The sequence below is a fragment of the Gymnoscopelus braueri genome (genome assembly GCF_963280865.1).
Source record: "Gymnoscopelus braueri genome assembly, chromosome: 9".
NCBI classification, from domain to species: domain Eukaryota; kingdom Metazoa; phylum Chordata; class Actinopteri; order Myctophiformes; family Myctophidae; genus Gymnoscopelus; species Gymnoscopelus braueri.
Window position 1 is genome coordinate 30023513 of NC_137610.1, and position 15086 is coordinate 30038598.

A 15086-nucleotide genomic window follows, 5' to 3' on the forward strand; every position below is an offset into this window, starting at 1 on the left:
ATGGGTAGTGTGTTGTCTGGCCTTGCAGCCACAGTGACACCTAGTGGTGAAATTGAATTAATGCAGTGGAAGTGAAGATGCTGTTTCCTGTTCTCTCATGTCACTAACTAACAAACTAACCTGCTAACTGATACTGTTAATGGTGAATCAACCTCAGCATAAAAAAAATATTGGTGCCTTATTCTGTGGAGTTGCAAAATGTATGCCGTTTAAACTCCCAAAATCTGTAGGCCCTATTCTATAGCTTTCTCAACTCAACTCCATATTGTATGTTTACTGTTTAGGTTCATAAATATTATATGGTCAGACCACAGCAATTTGATATACTCTCTTACTGACTGGTGTGTATGTGTACTTTTGGGTCACACTGTTAAGACTTGAGAGCATGTTGAGGTTGTGATCATGCAGGATCTCTTAGAGCCCCCTAGTGGCTATAAAAACACATACATATCAATAAAAAAGTAGTTCAGTCAAAATTACAGTGCATTAGTGACAAGACAGCCAGGGTAGAGAGGAGCTAAGTGAGAATTGAACACGGCATGTTACGATTATGTGGTCAAAACTCAATAACACTCTTTAAAGCAACCTTTGATTTAGGTCTTGAGGACCTGAGTAGGATTTGCTCTACCTACTTTGTTTTATCAACATATCGACTAAATAAATCGCAATATTAAGACAATGAGCTACTTTTATCAGAGGTAGCTTTGAAGACAGGTGAAGCATAAGGCATGAGGAGTTTAAAGGAGAGATCCAGTCATTTTAAGTGTTTGCTTTGATGTGTCGCTAATCACTCACCAACATACCAGGGGCAGTTGACTTTTTTAATAGAAGCCCCTGTTGTCCATTGTGGAGACCCCTTCCACTGGCATAATGGAGTAATGTGTATAAACGAAAATCACCTATTTTAGCATCTCCAAAGTTCGTTTTTTCCCCACTAATCCTCATTATGCAGTGTCCTGACACTCAAACATGCACTGAATGTCCCTTATGAGCTGCCGTTCATGCAGAACGACGTGGAAGCTAGTCCTCGGTGTTGCCAAATTCTGTGAGAGAAACAAGCAATCAGCTCCATGTCGTTCTGCATGAACGGAAGCTCATGAGGGACATTCAGTGCATGTTTGAGTGTCAGGACACTAAATAATGAGGATTAGTGGGAAAAAAACAAACTGCCCCTGGTATGTTGGTGAGTGATTAGCGACATATCAAAGCAAACACCTAAAATGACTGGATCTCTCCTTTAACCCTTAAAACCGTCAATTTGTAGTTCTATCACCTTCCTTTACGAAGAAACGTTGAAACCTGAAAAGCCTTTTTTCCCCCTTGTTGTGCCTGATTTGCCTAGTGTGAAAAGAGGCCAAATCGCACCTGGCACCATTTCACACTTGAGAAATCCCCCCCCTTTGTCTGTGACAATGCTTGGACAATTCACTGATGTTTCACTGAAGTGCCAATGGCAGGGTCTCTGAAACTTTGGAATGTCACAGGTATGTATTGCGCTTAATCAGGGCCTAATTTTGACCAGAAGCTTCCGAGAGTGACACAAAGAGAACCGAATGAACCATATTCCATTTTCAGAGTTACTGTAAATATTCAAATCCTATATACTGAATTGACAGGGCTTTATACTTGGTCTGCTCCTTTTTCCCCTCTACACCAAATCTCCTTGCCAAAAATAGCCAATCCGTAAGCTCACAATGTGTCCTGTTGTGACGCATTGTGAGCTTGTAGATCTGCTATTTTCACCAAATGTTCACTCCAGAATAGGGACGCTACGATTCATGTAGTTAAATTAACAGTGAGGATTGCGACACCCAGGAAATAGGTGGGGCTGAGTATGAAACTGAGGTGTATAATTATGTAATCAAAGATTGTTTGCCGAACACACATTTCTCAACTTCAGGATTAATTTGTGATTAATGACAAGACAACCAGACAGCCAACCCAATTTACAATTGATTATCAAATTGCTTTCTCCAAGAGCGACGTGATTTAATAATCACACAGCAATAACACGCACACTGCACAGAGGAAACAAACGCACAAAACACATTCAGACATTGGTGGGGTCAGAAACATGCCCAATCAAGCAGGATGTGAGAGTATTGATCATTAATTGCCCTGATCCATCACATAATCCAACACAAGCATATTGTGAGCTCAGTATAAACTAGACAGACAATCATTCCAGTGTCACAGTGCTCAGTAAATCACTCCACAAACACCAGGCACTGGTTTCCAACAGCTGATTCAAACGGGTTTTGGGGAAGGCAGATTACACAGACAGGTTTGGTGGAATGATTCGTCATTAGATAAAGAGAGACAGGGAGAGGAGGTGACATTATGACACAGTTAAATTAAAACCATTCTGTGGCTCACGCAGTACCTGGTTCAGCCACCAGGCTTCTCTGAAAGTGATAATTTCCTTTAATTAAATTGCAGAGAAAGGAAAAATAAGGAAAGAGAAAAATATATATTCAAAGATCCCTTGAAACAAACCCACATTGAGCTGGGAGAAGAAGGTCAGAGGGTATAGAAGGACATACTGTGGTGTGGAACGTACTGTAGAACGATACAAGAAAGAACAAATGACAGACCAAGAAACGAGTCTGGAAGGAGTTCAGAGACAGCTGGGTCGACCGTTCGACGGCCGACAACTGAGTAAAAGGGAAAAGTCCACAAGACAACAGTCTGAGGATGAAGAGGAGAGCGAGGAGGAGGAGGAGGAGCAGACGTACCAAAGGAGCCGCTGTGGCAGGGCAGACTGCCAGGGGACAAGGGTGGTTTGCGGTGGTGATGGTGGTGGTGGTGCGAGCGCACATAGTCCCGCAGGTTGGGGGCACTAGAGGACACCCCCAGCACAGAAGCACTGAAGAGACCTGAACAGGAGCCTGTGTAGGGGGAGGATTGGAGAGACGGAACGGTTGGATGAGAGGGGAGGATGTGTTGGGGGGAGTAGAGGGGAAAGAGAGGGAGAGACGGTGGGGCAATGGTCCATGTGCATGGAGAGAGAGAGAGTGATGGAGGTAGAGGAGAATTGTGTGAAGGGTGAAGGGGAATGAGAGGGGAATGAGAGGGGAGGGAGGGATTAGTTATTTTGTCACCATGCAGTTATTATAAATAACAAACCCACATTCTTACTATGCATTAAGTATGTGTGTGGAAGGGTATTATGTATGCATGCACATCATGCCCCTGGTTGTGTATGCCTGTGCGTGTATGAGTGTGTGCGTGCGTGCGCATGTGTGTGTGCATTACAGTATCTGTGTGTGTATTTCCGTGCATGCCAGAGTATGAGAGTGAAAGCACACGGTATGAGTGCATTTAGAAGTCCATTAAAACTATGCTGGTGACAATGCTACTGCATTTCAGTAACACTATGACTTTGGCATTTCTCTGTTCATCTCCTGTAATCCTTTGGGATTACAGTTTCATTGAGTTTCCAGCTGGATAAACAGCCTTGTCAGGTTGTCAGCTAGTTGTAATCTAATCTGTCGAGCTGCTTATGTTTTGTTTTGTCATTTGTTATTTTGAATAGTTATGCAAAAAATGTGATGTCATTATTCTCCTCCTGTTGCACTCACAACCATTAACCTCCGCTAAACAAGTGTAGGTGTTGAATGTGTGCTATTCTTTTCTGCCGTGCATACCATTCAAACATTATGTACATTCTGGTGGTGAGCACTATGAACTTGACTTAACTCTGTTTAAAGACATAAAAATCACACCCAGTGTGAACTGTGAAGTGAGCGGTGCTATTTATGAGTTATTAATTTCATCATGCATCTCGGTAGCCAATCACAGCACGTCCTGCGAAGTGACGTGCTTAAATTTTTTACATTATTATTAATTTCATCATGCGTCTCGCTGGCCAATCACAGCACGTCCTGCAAAGCTTAGCCTATGGGCGTGTTTTCCACAGCATGGCGTCACAGCGAAAGACAAATTTTCATGACGGAAAGAAAAACTTTCACCACGGATGGGTCCTAAACCCTCTTATAGGAGCGGTTGCACCGCTCAAAAAACGTTGATCTGTATTGCTCGTTTCCCTGACTGAACCAACCAGGGTCAGTATGCCTGATTGGGTCAGTCAACTGCCAATCTAATCAAATTGGGGTCAAAGGTTCCAAGGGCCCTCAAAGGTTTATAGACAGCTTTGTAACAAATATTGGGGGTCCAGTGTCATAGGTTGTCATATCACACTTCAGTTATGCTTAGGGAACTGGGTGCAAGCCCTTGGTCCTACCAGATCACTCTCAGGCCAATAAGTAGGGTAAAGCACCCCCTCTCATGTAATATTGCTTAACCACTTAGGCCCTGTTGTTAAATTAATACATTTTCTGCGACGTGTGCTGTGAGCTTGGGGATCAGCTATTTGAGCTAATTTGCATGATTTTTTAATGATTTTTTACCTAACGACATGCCCAAAATAGGGAAGCCAGGCTGAAAGAGGTCAAGTATCTGGTGGAACAGCTGTGAACATGTGAATGTGGGTGACTCAGTAGCAACCTCTTTATGAGGACATTACACTCTGTCCTTTATCACCTGCCAGGCTCCTCTAAGAGGACACCAGCCACTTCAGAGCCTTTGAAGCTGTGCGAACACAGAGTCCTTATGATTGAAGGACTGAACACATTCATATAAGGAGTCACAGGCTGGCCAGTGTGCTGTGGGACAGTGACAGCACAAGTAGGTCAAAATGACCCCTGGTGTAATGTGGCTGATGCAGGCATGCAAGGCAGTAGCCTTGTAAAGTCACTGCTAAAGTTGCAATGCCCACATTTCACCCACTTATTCTAAGTTATTGAGTGTAATATTGTCATATTATAGTAGGACAATAAATAAATGTGTTTTGAGGTAGGACTGCAGTGCACACTGAGAAAAGATCTTCTACCACAGTTTGAGGGCTCTGTTCTAAACCTTACGGTACTTTGGCTAAATGGATAGAACAGTTTACATTTTAGGGAAAATGTCAAATTTCGCATTAGTTTAATGTTGATGGATATTGGGTTGCAATATTGAATGTGACCACACAGTAATCGAAGTGATACTGCGTTAGTAGTGGTGGAGCAGTGTCAGTGCAGCCAAATATAGTGGCAGCTTACACAGACTGGAGTTCAGACGGCGACATTCTTTCCACAGAGTTATTCCAGTCAGCGAGGATTGTTCCCAGTCTAAAGCCTGAGTTATACTTAGTTATGCATCCTGTTGCGCACCAAAAAATATTTGCTATTTTTGGGGCACCGGCACGCAACAGAGTATAAATCAGGCTTAACATTAACCATGTTATTGTCTACTCCACTATTCTCCATTTAGACTGGAGGAGGGGGCACGTGTGTGTGTGTGTGTTGGGGGGGGGGGTTAGAAGCCTTTGGTACACATAACACAGGGGTCTGACTGCATCTATATATCGCTGTACTGACTTTATGTAACAACACAATTGCCCTTCTATCCATCCATTATACAGTATGACGTTAATGTCTAACAATTAAATGTTTCTGCGACTTTTGTAAGTCAAGCAGCTCAATAATCAAAGATGAATGAACCCAATGAAGCCTGGTCTTTTATCCAATGTATTCATCTCACGCTGGGAACATATATGGCAAACTATTAAACAGTTGTGAAAGTGTACATTTCAGTGTGATGCAAAATACTTGTATTATAGTTGATTAATACTGTCATCAATCCTGTGACTGCATGAGGCATCTTATTATTATTATCATTTCTCTAGATTTGGTACTTGGTTATTGTTGTCTGAATGTTAATGTTGCTTAGCATTTATTATAGCAGATTATCATAGCAGAGGTCTGGACTAGAACAGGTCTCGCGTTCGTCATTGTAATAAGTGTGCTACAGTACTGTACATAAATTAATATCCCCATGTTATCACCCAATACATCATTGCAACACTGAAGTTACCTCAAATCTCACTTCCTGTCTGTCAGGTCTGAGTATATACAGATTCACCTCTTTGAACACTGTCATGGTAGATATACAAGCAGCAGAGAGACAGAGAGAGAGAGGGGGGGGACAGACAGACATACAGAGGGACACAGAGTGGGAGGGATAGAGAGATACAGATACAGAGACCAGTGGTGGAAGTTGTACTAAACAATTTTTACTTAAGTAAAAGTAGCAATATCCCAATGTAGAAATTCTCTGTTGTTACACTAAAAATAAATGTATTAAAAGAGTACAAAAGTATTGTCATCAAAATATATTTAAAGTACTAACAGTGAAAGTACTCACTATGCAGCATGTACCGTTTTCAAACGTATACAAATCTTTTGAAAATAGCATATCTATAAGCTCGAATCGCAACGTGTTGTGAGCTTATAGATTGGATATTTTCAAATAGCCAAAGTATATACAGTATAGGGCTGAAGTGGTTAATGTATGTTTTGTAATATAATCAAAATTTACAAAGTAACTAAAGTTTTCAAATAATTGTAGTGGAGTAAAAAAAAGTACGGTAATTGCCTCTGAGATGTAGTGTCATAAAAGTAAAAAAAAATGAAATTTGTAAATACTCAAGTCAAGTAAAAAATACCTCAAAACTTTACTTAAGTACAGTACCTGAGTACATGTACTTAGTTACTTTCCGCCACTGACAGAGACACAGATAGGTACAGAGAGATGAAAGAGAGAAAGGGGTAGAGATACAGTGGTGAGAGGAGGACAGGAGATTAAGACAGGAAAGGAACATAAATGATGGAACATGAAAGAGAGGGGGAATACGGCAGGGTATGACAAGGAAGGCATGAGCGAGAAAGACGAAAGATGAAAAAGAGACGACAGGGAAGGAGATCGAGATGATGATGATGGCTGATGATAAATGTGTGTAGAGGACGGACGGACACACACACGGACACACACACCTAGGCCACTGGCAGGTTTGATCTCAGGCGACTGTCTGGAACAGGAAGAAGTGAAGAGTCTGTAGGAGGAAGTGGAGGAGCATGAGGAGCCCTTGGAGGAGTGAGTGGGAGACGTCTCAGAGAGGACCTGAGTGAGACCAGGGACACCGAGGAGAAAAAAGGGAGGGGGGAGGATGACAGGGTGGAGATAGACTCGCGAGCCAGACTGTTGTCTCCCACAATTTTCGAATGCTTCTGTCATACTGTCTGGACTCTGGAGCACGGAAGCTCTGAAAATGGTCAAGCGATAAAGTGGGTGTGACGCCTCCTCCCCGCTTCCGTTTCGTCTTTACAATCGCGGAAATGTATATCTAATAATAATCTAATAATCTATAGCTTATCAGGAATGAAAATTCAAAAATAAAATGTAAAGTTATTTTAAAATATATCTTCGTGAACTGAAATGACAGCTTCCTCTCTCGGCTTTCGGGAGGTGCCGTTCCAGACTATATAGCATTCGGAGATTGTGGAATAGTTGTCTGGCTACGCGAGACTAGGCTGGAGACAGAGAACATTCTCAGGAAATCACAAGAGGAAGCACTGCCTGGCGATCTCAGTACATACAGTACCCATGTCCCACAGGCATGTACTGTATATGGGTCTTTATAAAGAACTTCTTCTTTCTCCTTTCTTGAAAATGCAATGATGGAGCTTGTACGACAAACAATATCACCAACTGCTTCTTACACCTGTAAACCTTGCGATATGACTATATATTTGAGTTGAGTTTATCACTCTGTGTTCAGATTTCACTTGTATGGTCCCTGAGGAGAGTGTTTAATGCTTGAGTCTGCTGTCATAATAACGTCGGTTTAACGTCGCTGCCGAGCAGAAAACCAACTTAACTTTTTATGTTTTTCATAAATGAATGTCTTAATTATATTTGCTACACAAAAGTAGCAAAATTGGCCATTCTGCTATTTTTTTATTTGAATCCTGAAAAGTAATAGCTTTGGACATACGAGTTTTCCAACCGACAGCAACAATAAGCAACAGCCTTTTGAAACATGCAGGGTATTTTCTTTGACTCTGATGAAGACGCATTAATGAAAACATCTTTGCATCTGTAAGAATCTGCTTCTGTGGTTTCAGGTGTTCAGAAGTTACCCAGAAGCCCCTTCACTACCCTGCTATCCTGTTCTGAGTGAGTGGACTGAAGCACATGAACCAGTGCTGAATCTGTCCCCTCGGTACAGTACCTCCATGGAACCAGTCTTTCGGTTGCGGATCATGGGAGATTTCTTCTGGATGCTGATTGGCTCAGATAGAGGAGGTGCCTGGTCCAGTTGGTCTTGGGACAGATCCTCACAACTGCCCTGATTGGTCTGCTTGGCATCGTTCTGATTGGCCAGAGGACACATGATGGAAGTTATGCCAAAATGAAAAATAAGGAAGTGAAGTACAGAATACATTTTAGTATCCAAATGATAAATGTAAATACATAATAGTGGCAGAATGGCTTGGTGATTGGAGAGCCTTCGGTCTTGTGACCAGGAATTCACAATATTGACTCCCATAACAGCCAATGTATCTGGCATGTGGCACCAGTCTCCTTGAGCAAGACACTTAACCCTCAACCTGCACACACACAAACCTCAGAGGAGGCAGGCCTGAAGCCGAAGCCTAGTGGAGCGTTCTCCTCCTCCTCGCAAACTTTGACCCCTGGACTGAAATGAAGCTCAACATGGAAACGTTCCTCTGAGAGGGGGTCCTGAACACACACACATACACATACACACACACACACACAAACACACACACACACACACACACACGTACACATGAACAGTATGTACTGTTGTACACCAGCCTACTGGTCGTTTAATCTACTGGTTGGTCTACTGGTTAATTGGTTGGTCAACTAGTACATTTACTGGTTGGTCTATTGGTCAGTCCAGTGGTTAATCTACTGGATGGTCTGTTGGTTAGTCTACTGGTTCATCTAGCGGTCAGTCTGGTCAATTTACCTGGTTGTTGTCTTCATACAGCATGATGACTACCTGAGTCATGTAGTTGAGTTCAGACACGGCACTCAGGTAGTCCATAGCCTGCTGCCATTGCTGGTCCTTCTCCTCCTGACATACACACATACAATGTGAGCAACAAAAAAAACATTCATAATCTAACTAATATTGGGGACAGGTTTGCACCTGGAAATGGAACAGCTCAATGGCCTCTTTAAGAGATGCAACCATCATCTCATCTCATATCCGGATCATTTCATTAAATGTACACATATAATATTACAAGGAAGTCGTGAGTTCAGTGATCTGCATTCACAACTTCCTTCAAACTTGTAACATACTATTGTGTTCCATACCTAATGTCATGATTGTGTCTGTTTATTTCCTTCAATATAAGCTCCTCAAAAATGCTTGGAAAAACGTATTTAGTAAATCATAACTCTGTCGTTACCGTACAAGTACTAGTAGCATGCCCACCCATTTCCCTTTAGAATCATGTCCCATTTGTAATGATCATCCATTTGTGGGATGAGCAGCACAGCTGATTATATGTGGTGGTGGTGGTGGTAGGGTGTCCCAAGTGAAATGTGCCAAACTTGTCATTATCTGCGCTAAAAATACCTATGAACTCTCTAGTAACAAGGAATAAACAGGCAATTTTACCAGTCTAGTCACACGTTGCTGTGGGATGGCATTCCATTCCTCAACCAGGATTCATTGCAGGTCAGCCAACATGGATGCAATTGTTAAGCTACTCACATAACACGTACAGCACAAACCAGCTGTCAATGGAGTGAATACCAACAGTACAATACCCTCTTTGACTTTGGCGGAGTAATTTGGCACATTTCACTTGGGACCCCCACTCCCCCCCACATAATCAGCAGACCTGCTCGTAACACAACTGTTTAAACTAAATGGACAGGCTTTGCAATTATATCGTCCAATGACGTCGACAGAGGACGTCACAAACGTTACATGCACTGATGTCAGTACTATGATGTCACTCCTTGGGGATTTGCTTTGATTTGATTTAGTGCTATCTGATTATAACCTCATTACGAATGTTAAGGGGAATAGCAGAGAGCTCACGGATGTCAGATCATGAGTCGTAGAAAAAGATGAAACATTCTATGTTACGTACGTTTAACAGTCCTCCGTATCTGAAGATGCTAAGCAGAGAATGGACGTGACTCTCGCTGGTGAAGTACAGGCGGGTCCTGACATGGCGACCAGGAGACATCACACCACGAGAATAACTGAAACACAACACATATAGGACTGTTTCTTACCCCTGGAAGGTGCGGAGGTTTGACCAGACATGTTTCTGTGTATGTGTGTGTGTGTGTGTGTGTGTGTGTGTGTGTGTGTGTGTGTGTGTGTGTGTGTGTGTGTGTGTGTGTGTGTGTGTGTGTGAGTGTTCTCAGACTCACAGTGGGTGCAGTTTGTTGACAGCCTCATCTTCATGTGTCCTCTGCAGATCCAGCTGGATCTTCTTCATCAGAGGAACACAGTAAGCCTGGGCGATGTCCAGCTTCTCTGCTTTAGTGATCCCATACTCCTGGGGAACAGAGAGGGAGGCTGAAAACAATAATACATTCTCAGTTGCTGCCTGACAAGCTTCACTGATGGAAAGAAAGTGCGTTGCTCACAGAGAGCTTAGCCCAGTGGTTCTCAAACACTTTCATGTCAAGGCCCCCAAAATTGGTATTGGCTGCGGACCCCCATTTGAAAATATGTTTTGGCAGGGACACCCATAAGAGAACATTTTGTGACATGTGACAGCAAAGTATGTGGTCAAACTTTTACGTATGCTGATTGGTCAGCTACTACCGCATCAGTCCTATAGCTAATAAAGCAAATTGCTCTCTCGGTTCTTTAGCCACTCCCCATATACCCAGGGCAAATACAGGTATAAGATATCTTATCATGTCTACAATTCATCCACCTATTCATTTATTCTTCCCTTTAGTCATTTATTGTTCTCTAATAAGAACTTTTTACATTTTGGAATAATTATATCAGCAAAACTAGGATACAGAAGACCTCAGACGAGCGAGCGAGCGAGAGAGAGAGAGAGAGAGAGACTGTGTGAGTGCATATATACCTGTGGTATGACTATGTCAGCCAGTGCACGGGACAGTGTAAACAGCTCCAGTGTATCGTCCAGACCCAGCGAAGAGTTATGTTGTGTGTCATATTTCACACAATCGTAGATATCGGGGATCTTACTGATGTCATAGCGGCCATTCTTCATGCGGAAGTCTCTTTCTAACTTTGACCAGCGTTGTAACATCAACTCCAGAGTCTCACTGTGGTACAACTGCAGGTCTGTGTTAAATAAAAACAACTATTTAACACACACAAAAACACACATACATACGCACATTCACATGCTGAAACTAGAAAGAGTCAGGGGGACCCGCATGGCACTGTGTGGCTCGGACAGGGTTGCCTTCACCTTGTGTCACATGTGTCACACAGGCACTGCTGATATGAATGGGAAACATAACAGCTGATATCCTCAGGGTCCTTGCTGCTGTAGAGATGGTATTTTTCGAATGTTCCCATATCAGGCCAAGACCAATGTGTATTTTTCTGGCCTCTCATCACCGGCAAGAGATAATATAACCTTCCAAACTTCTGTTTGGATTACAACTAGAGAGAACAAGATGTACTCGACCCACCCTACAAACTCAACAAATTTGACATGCAATGTTACTGCATGATCACATGACTAAGCCTGACCTTAATATTTTACAATTTCAGTTTTAAGCACTTGAAGATTGTAAATCTTGTGTTTAACAAATTATTCACCAAAATCTGAATAGACGCTATGGCCCCCCCTTTTCTTACCGCTGGGTCATATACTGAGCAATATATGGTTGTCTTACCTGCAGACTTGGGGTCCTCCAGTCTCTTGCGTATCTGAGAGGTGAGAGACTGGATGAGGGTGTAGACCTTGTCACAGGTCGTGACTGGGTTCTCAATGAGTTTCATGGAGTTGACCAGAGATGGGCTGTCGGTCGGGGCCAACTGAAACCACGAGGACACAGTCACCATTACATCACGTCCTGTACACTGCATGAATATACACAATCTTTTCCATTTGAATTCCTAGACACTCTCCAGTCAGAAGCACTACATTGGACCTACTGTACAGTACCTTCTGGTAGTCATCCTGGGTGAAGTCCTTGGGTTTCTGCATGATATCATGCAGTCTGGTTTTGACTTTCTGCTGGCAGTCCGTCAGAGAGTCACTGTCACTGTCTAGAAGGCCGTTCATGTTGGCACTCTTTACCATCTGAACCAGGATGGGGGTCAACTCACCTTCCAGAGCCAGCAGGCCCTGAGGAGAAACACATGGTCAAGATTACTTCCTTATAGAGTTATGGTATGTAGTATGTACTATGCATGAGAAATTAAATGACAATGAAAAACACATTACAGACTATGTTATTGGTAAGAAAATGCATTGAGGAAAGAATAGTGTTGACGGAATCATTGTAACCTTGGTAAAAGATGCATAATAGGGCTGTATATAGTGTATGCACACACACACACACACACACACACACACACACACACACACACACACACACACACACACACACACACACACACACACACACACACACACACACACACACACACACACACACACACACACACACACACAGCGTTACCTTAGCAAAAGCAGCAGCAGTCATCTGCACTCTGCCCTCGTCTGAGGCATAGATCTTCAGATCATGTCTGTAGGTGCTGTGGAGACGTAGGAGACCACAGCCTGGGAATCCTGCATAGTCACCTACAGTACACCGGAGGGACACATGACCGTCACTTAAGACACAATGTAGCAGTACAGTCACATCATCTCCTCTCTGGGAGGAGAGGATGTCAGGAAAAAGTGAACCCACATGGACCATAGATTCTGATGGCTCTTGGAGTGGCACAAAGTCACTTTCAATTCCAAGCCTGTTTTCTTCAAATTGAGTGTTTCTTGGTCTTTCAAAATGGCTTAACAATGCATATTAAATTATATTTTGGTCAGCTTTATGAGCAGGCTGAATTGAAAGTGAGGTAATGCATTTGTTATTAGGTTAAAGCCCAACTCATTTAAGACATCAGCAGCCCTAGTCTCAGAGAAAGTGAAACATATTGTAATGTGTCAATCTGTATTCAGTCAGTTATACTTATACAGCTCTGAACATCAAACCACATGGACTTATGTTAATATGTACAGTACAGAACGACTGTACTGTATGTCCATCTACAGTATCTACTGTATAGCCATCTGTCTGTCACATTTCTATCAATAGTAACTGTTCATCTCTCAATCAATCTGTATAACAATACTAAATATCTAGGTAGGTAGACTGTGGTTGTAAATGGCTTTAATATTGGATTATCATGCTTTGACATCGAGACAAGCTGTCTCCATTCCCAGCCAAGGATCAGTATACTGTAAGTTTGCCACACAACATTCATTTTCTTAAACAGAATGCACTGGAAAACAACAGCTATGAAATTAGTGCGATGGTCGCTGTTAGCTCAGTTTCACACAGTCACGCTATAACTCCTTCGAGCAGGTGGCCAAAATACATTTGACTTATTGTCTGCATGTACAGTAATGTTGGCAATCAGAGAATGTACAGTCTATTGTACTTCAAATCCTTGTCAAAGTGTCTGTCCCTGGTTCACAGGACTGTTTGTACACTATGGCTCTGAACCTTGTGCTACTAACTGCTAACGTGTTGGTCATACATGCAAGCTTTGACATACTGTACTGTAGACTCTACATCGCAGAGCGACCAACCAGTAACTGGTCCAAGCTGGGTGGCTGATACTACAGTACATCTATAGTGGCCACCAAATCCAAAATGCCCATGAGCAAGGCACTGGACGCCAAAAACGCTTCAGGGATGCTACTGCGCTGCAGCTGAACTCTCTCATGAAATGTGTTACTGTGTGTACAAGCTTATGCCAATAAAGTGATTCTTCTACCGTCTTACTCATTACGAAAGATAAACACATTCTAATCCCCTTTGCTTGTCATTCCCTGTTCTGAAGCTGGGAGTTCACACTGTCTTCACTGGTTCTTCTAACCCTTGTATGTTGGTGAACTGAATTTAAGTTTATGCTGAGCTTGTACTCAGCTCAGCCTATGTGTTTTAAATTGTACATCTAAGAGTCTCTGGATGAGAACACGTCAACCAGGACACACAACCCACTGCAACGTGATATAGAGACCACTGTGTGCAGTGTGTGGGCCCCAGGATGAAGATGAAGTTAGATAACATTTACACGAGAAGAAAGTTAGCTAGCAGATGGAAAGCTGAATGGAGGCCGACGATGAAGGAAGCGAAGGTCGGGGTGTGAGAACGTCCAAGGAACCTAAGGAAGGGCCAGGACTGTCGCTGTGAGGCGTCTGAGCTTACATTACAAGGGAGTCAAAATGAGAGACACACAGGGATTCCTAATGACCTGCCGGATTCACAGGTCAGCCAGCAGTCATTAGTGGATTCTGCTGTCATTTATTCCCATAACTATATGTAAATACTTCACATATATATATATGTTTCAAAATCTACAAATACTGGCTAAAATGTATAGTGAAAATATATTTTCAAGGGACCAAATATATTTTCTCCCATACACATTATATATGAAATGTATTGCATATATAAGTATGTCTGGCCATTTGTTTGGTGCATTTTGGAACATAGGAAATATATGTCCTTTCTGTATGGGATAGTTATCTGGGATTAATTAGATTTTATGTTATGTTTTTTTAAGCCAAGGAGTGGGCCTCTACAAGCTTTATGTTATGTCAAACGAAGATTTGGTCAGGCTAGCAATGACGCCACATCTAAATAACCCCAAGGAAACCAACATACATACATACAGTATACATTGTTCTTTCGAAACCCCAGAGGATAACTGTCAAACAATGCATTTGGAAAATACATGAAACAATAATCGGCTGCCTCTATAAATGTTGAACAAAATGTCATTAGCTAGACTGATCACGTGAAAATCTAAGGGATTCAAAGAGGAAGCGGTGATCAATTTCAACACTTAACGACAATGCGAGCTGTATTCAGCGCTCACATGGACTCTCCTGTACCGCACAGTGACCTGCTGTCCCTTCCTGCTTTAAAAGATTCCTTGGTTTGACCCAGTAAGTCCTTCTCTTACCCATAGGAGA

The 15086-nt window shown here is 42.5% G+C and overlaps 1 protein-coding gene across 3 annotated transcripts in view; it reads right to left on the reverse strand.

Annotated features, from left to right (window-relative positions):
* ppip5k1b (diphosphoinositol pentakisphosphate kinase 1b) overlaps positions 1-15086 on the reverse strand; it is a 68017-nt gene that overhangs the window by 15704 nt on the left and 37227 nt on the right. For 2 of the 3 annotated variants that reach the window (XM_080436759.1, XM_080436758.1), the window contains exons 16-25: positions 12565-12686; positions 12045-12227; positions 11773-11914; positions 10986-11209; positions 10312-10439; positions 10023-10137; positions 8882-8989; positions 8509-8625; positions 8114-8254; positions 6876-7002 (exon numbers count right to left, since the gene is read on the reverse strand). In XM_080436759.1, coding sequence (XP_080292885.1) covers positions 6876-7002; positions 8114-8254; positions 8509-8625; positions 8882-8989; positions 10023-10137; positions 10312-10439; positions 10986-11209; positions 11773-11914; positions 12045-12227; positions 12565-12686 — 1407 coding nt within the window. Of the gene's footprint in view, positions 1-2735; positions 2889-6875; positions 7003-8113; positions 8255-8508; positions 8626-8881; positions 8990-10022; positions 10138-10311; positions 10440-10985; positions 11210-11772; positions 11915-12044; positions 12228-12564; positions 12687-15086 lie in introns of all 3 variants that reach the window. The other variant, XM_080436757.1, reaches the window with a different exon arrangement.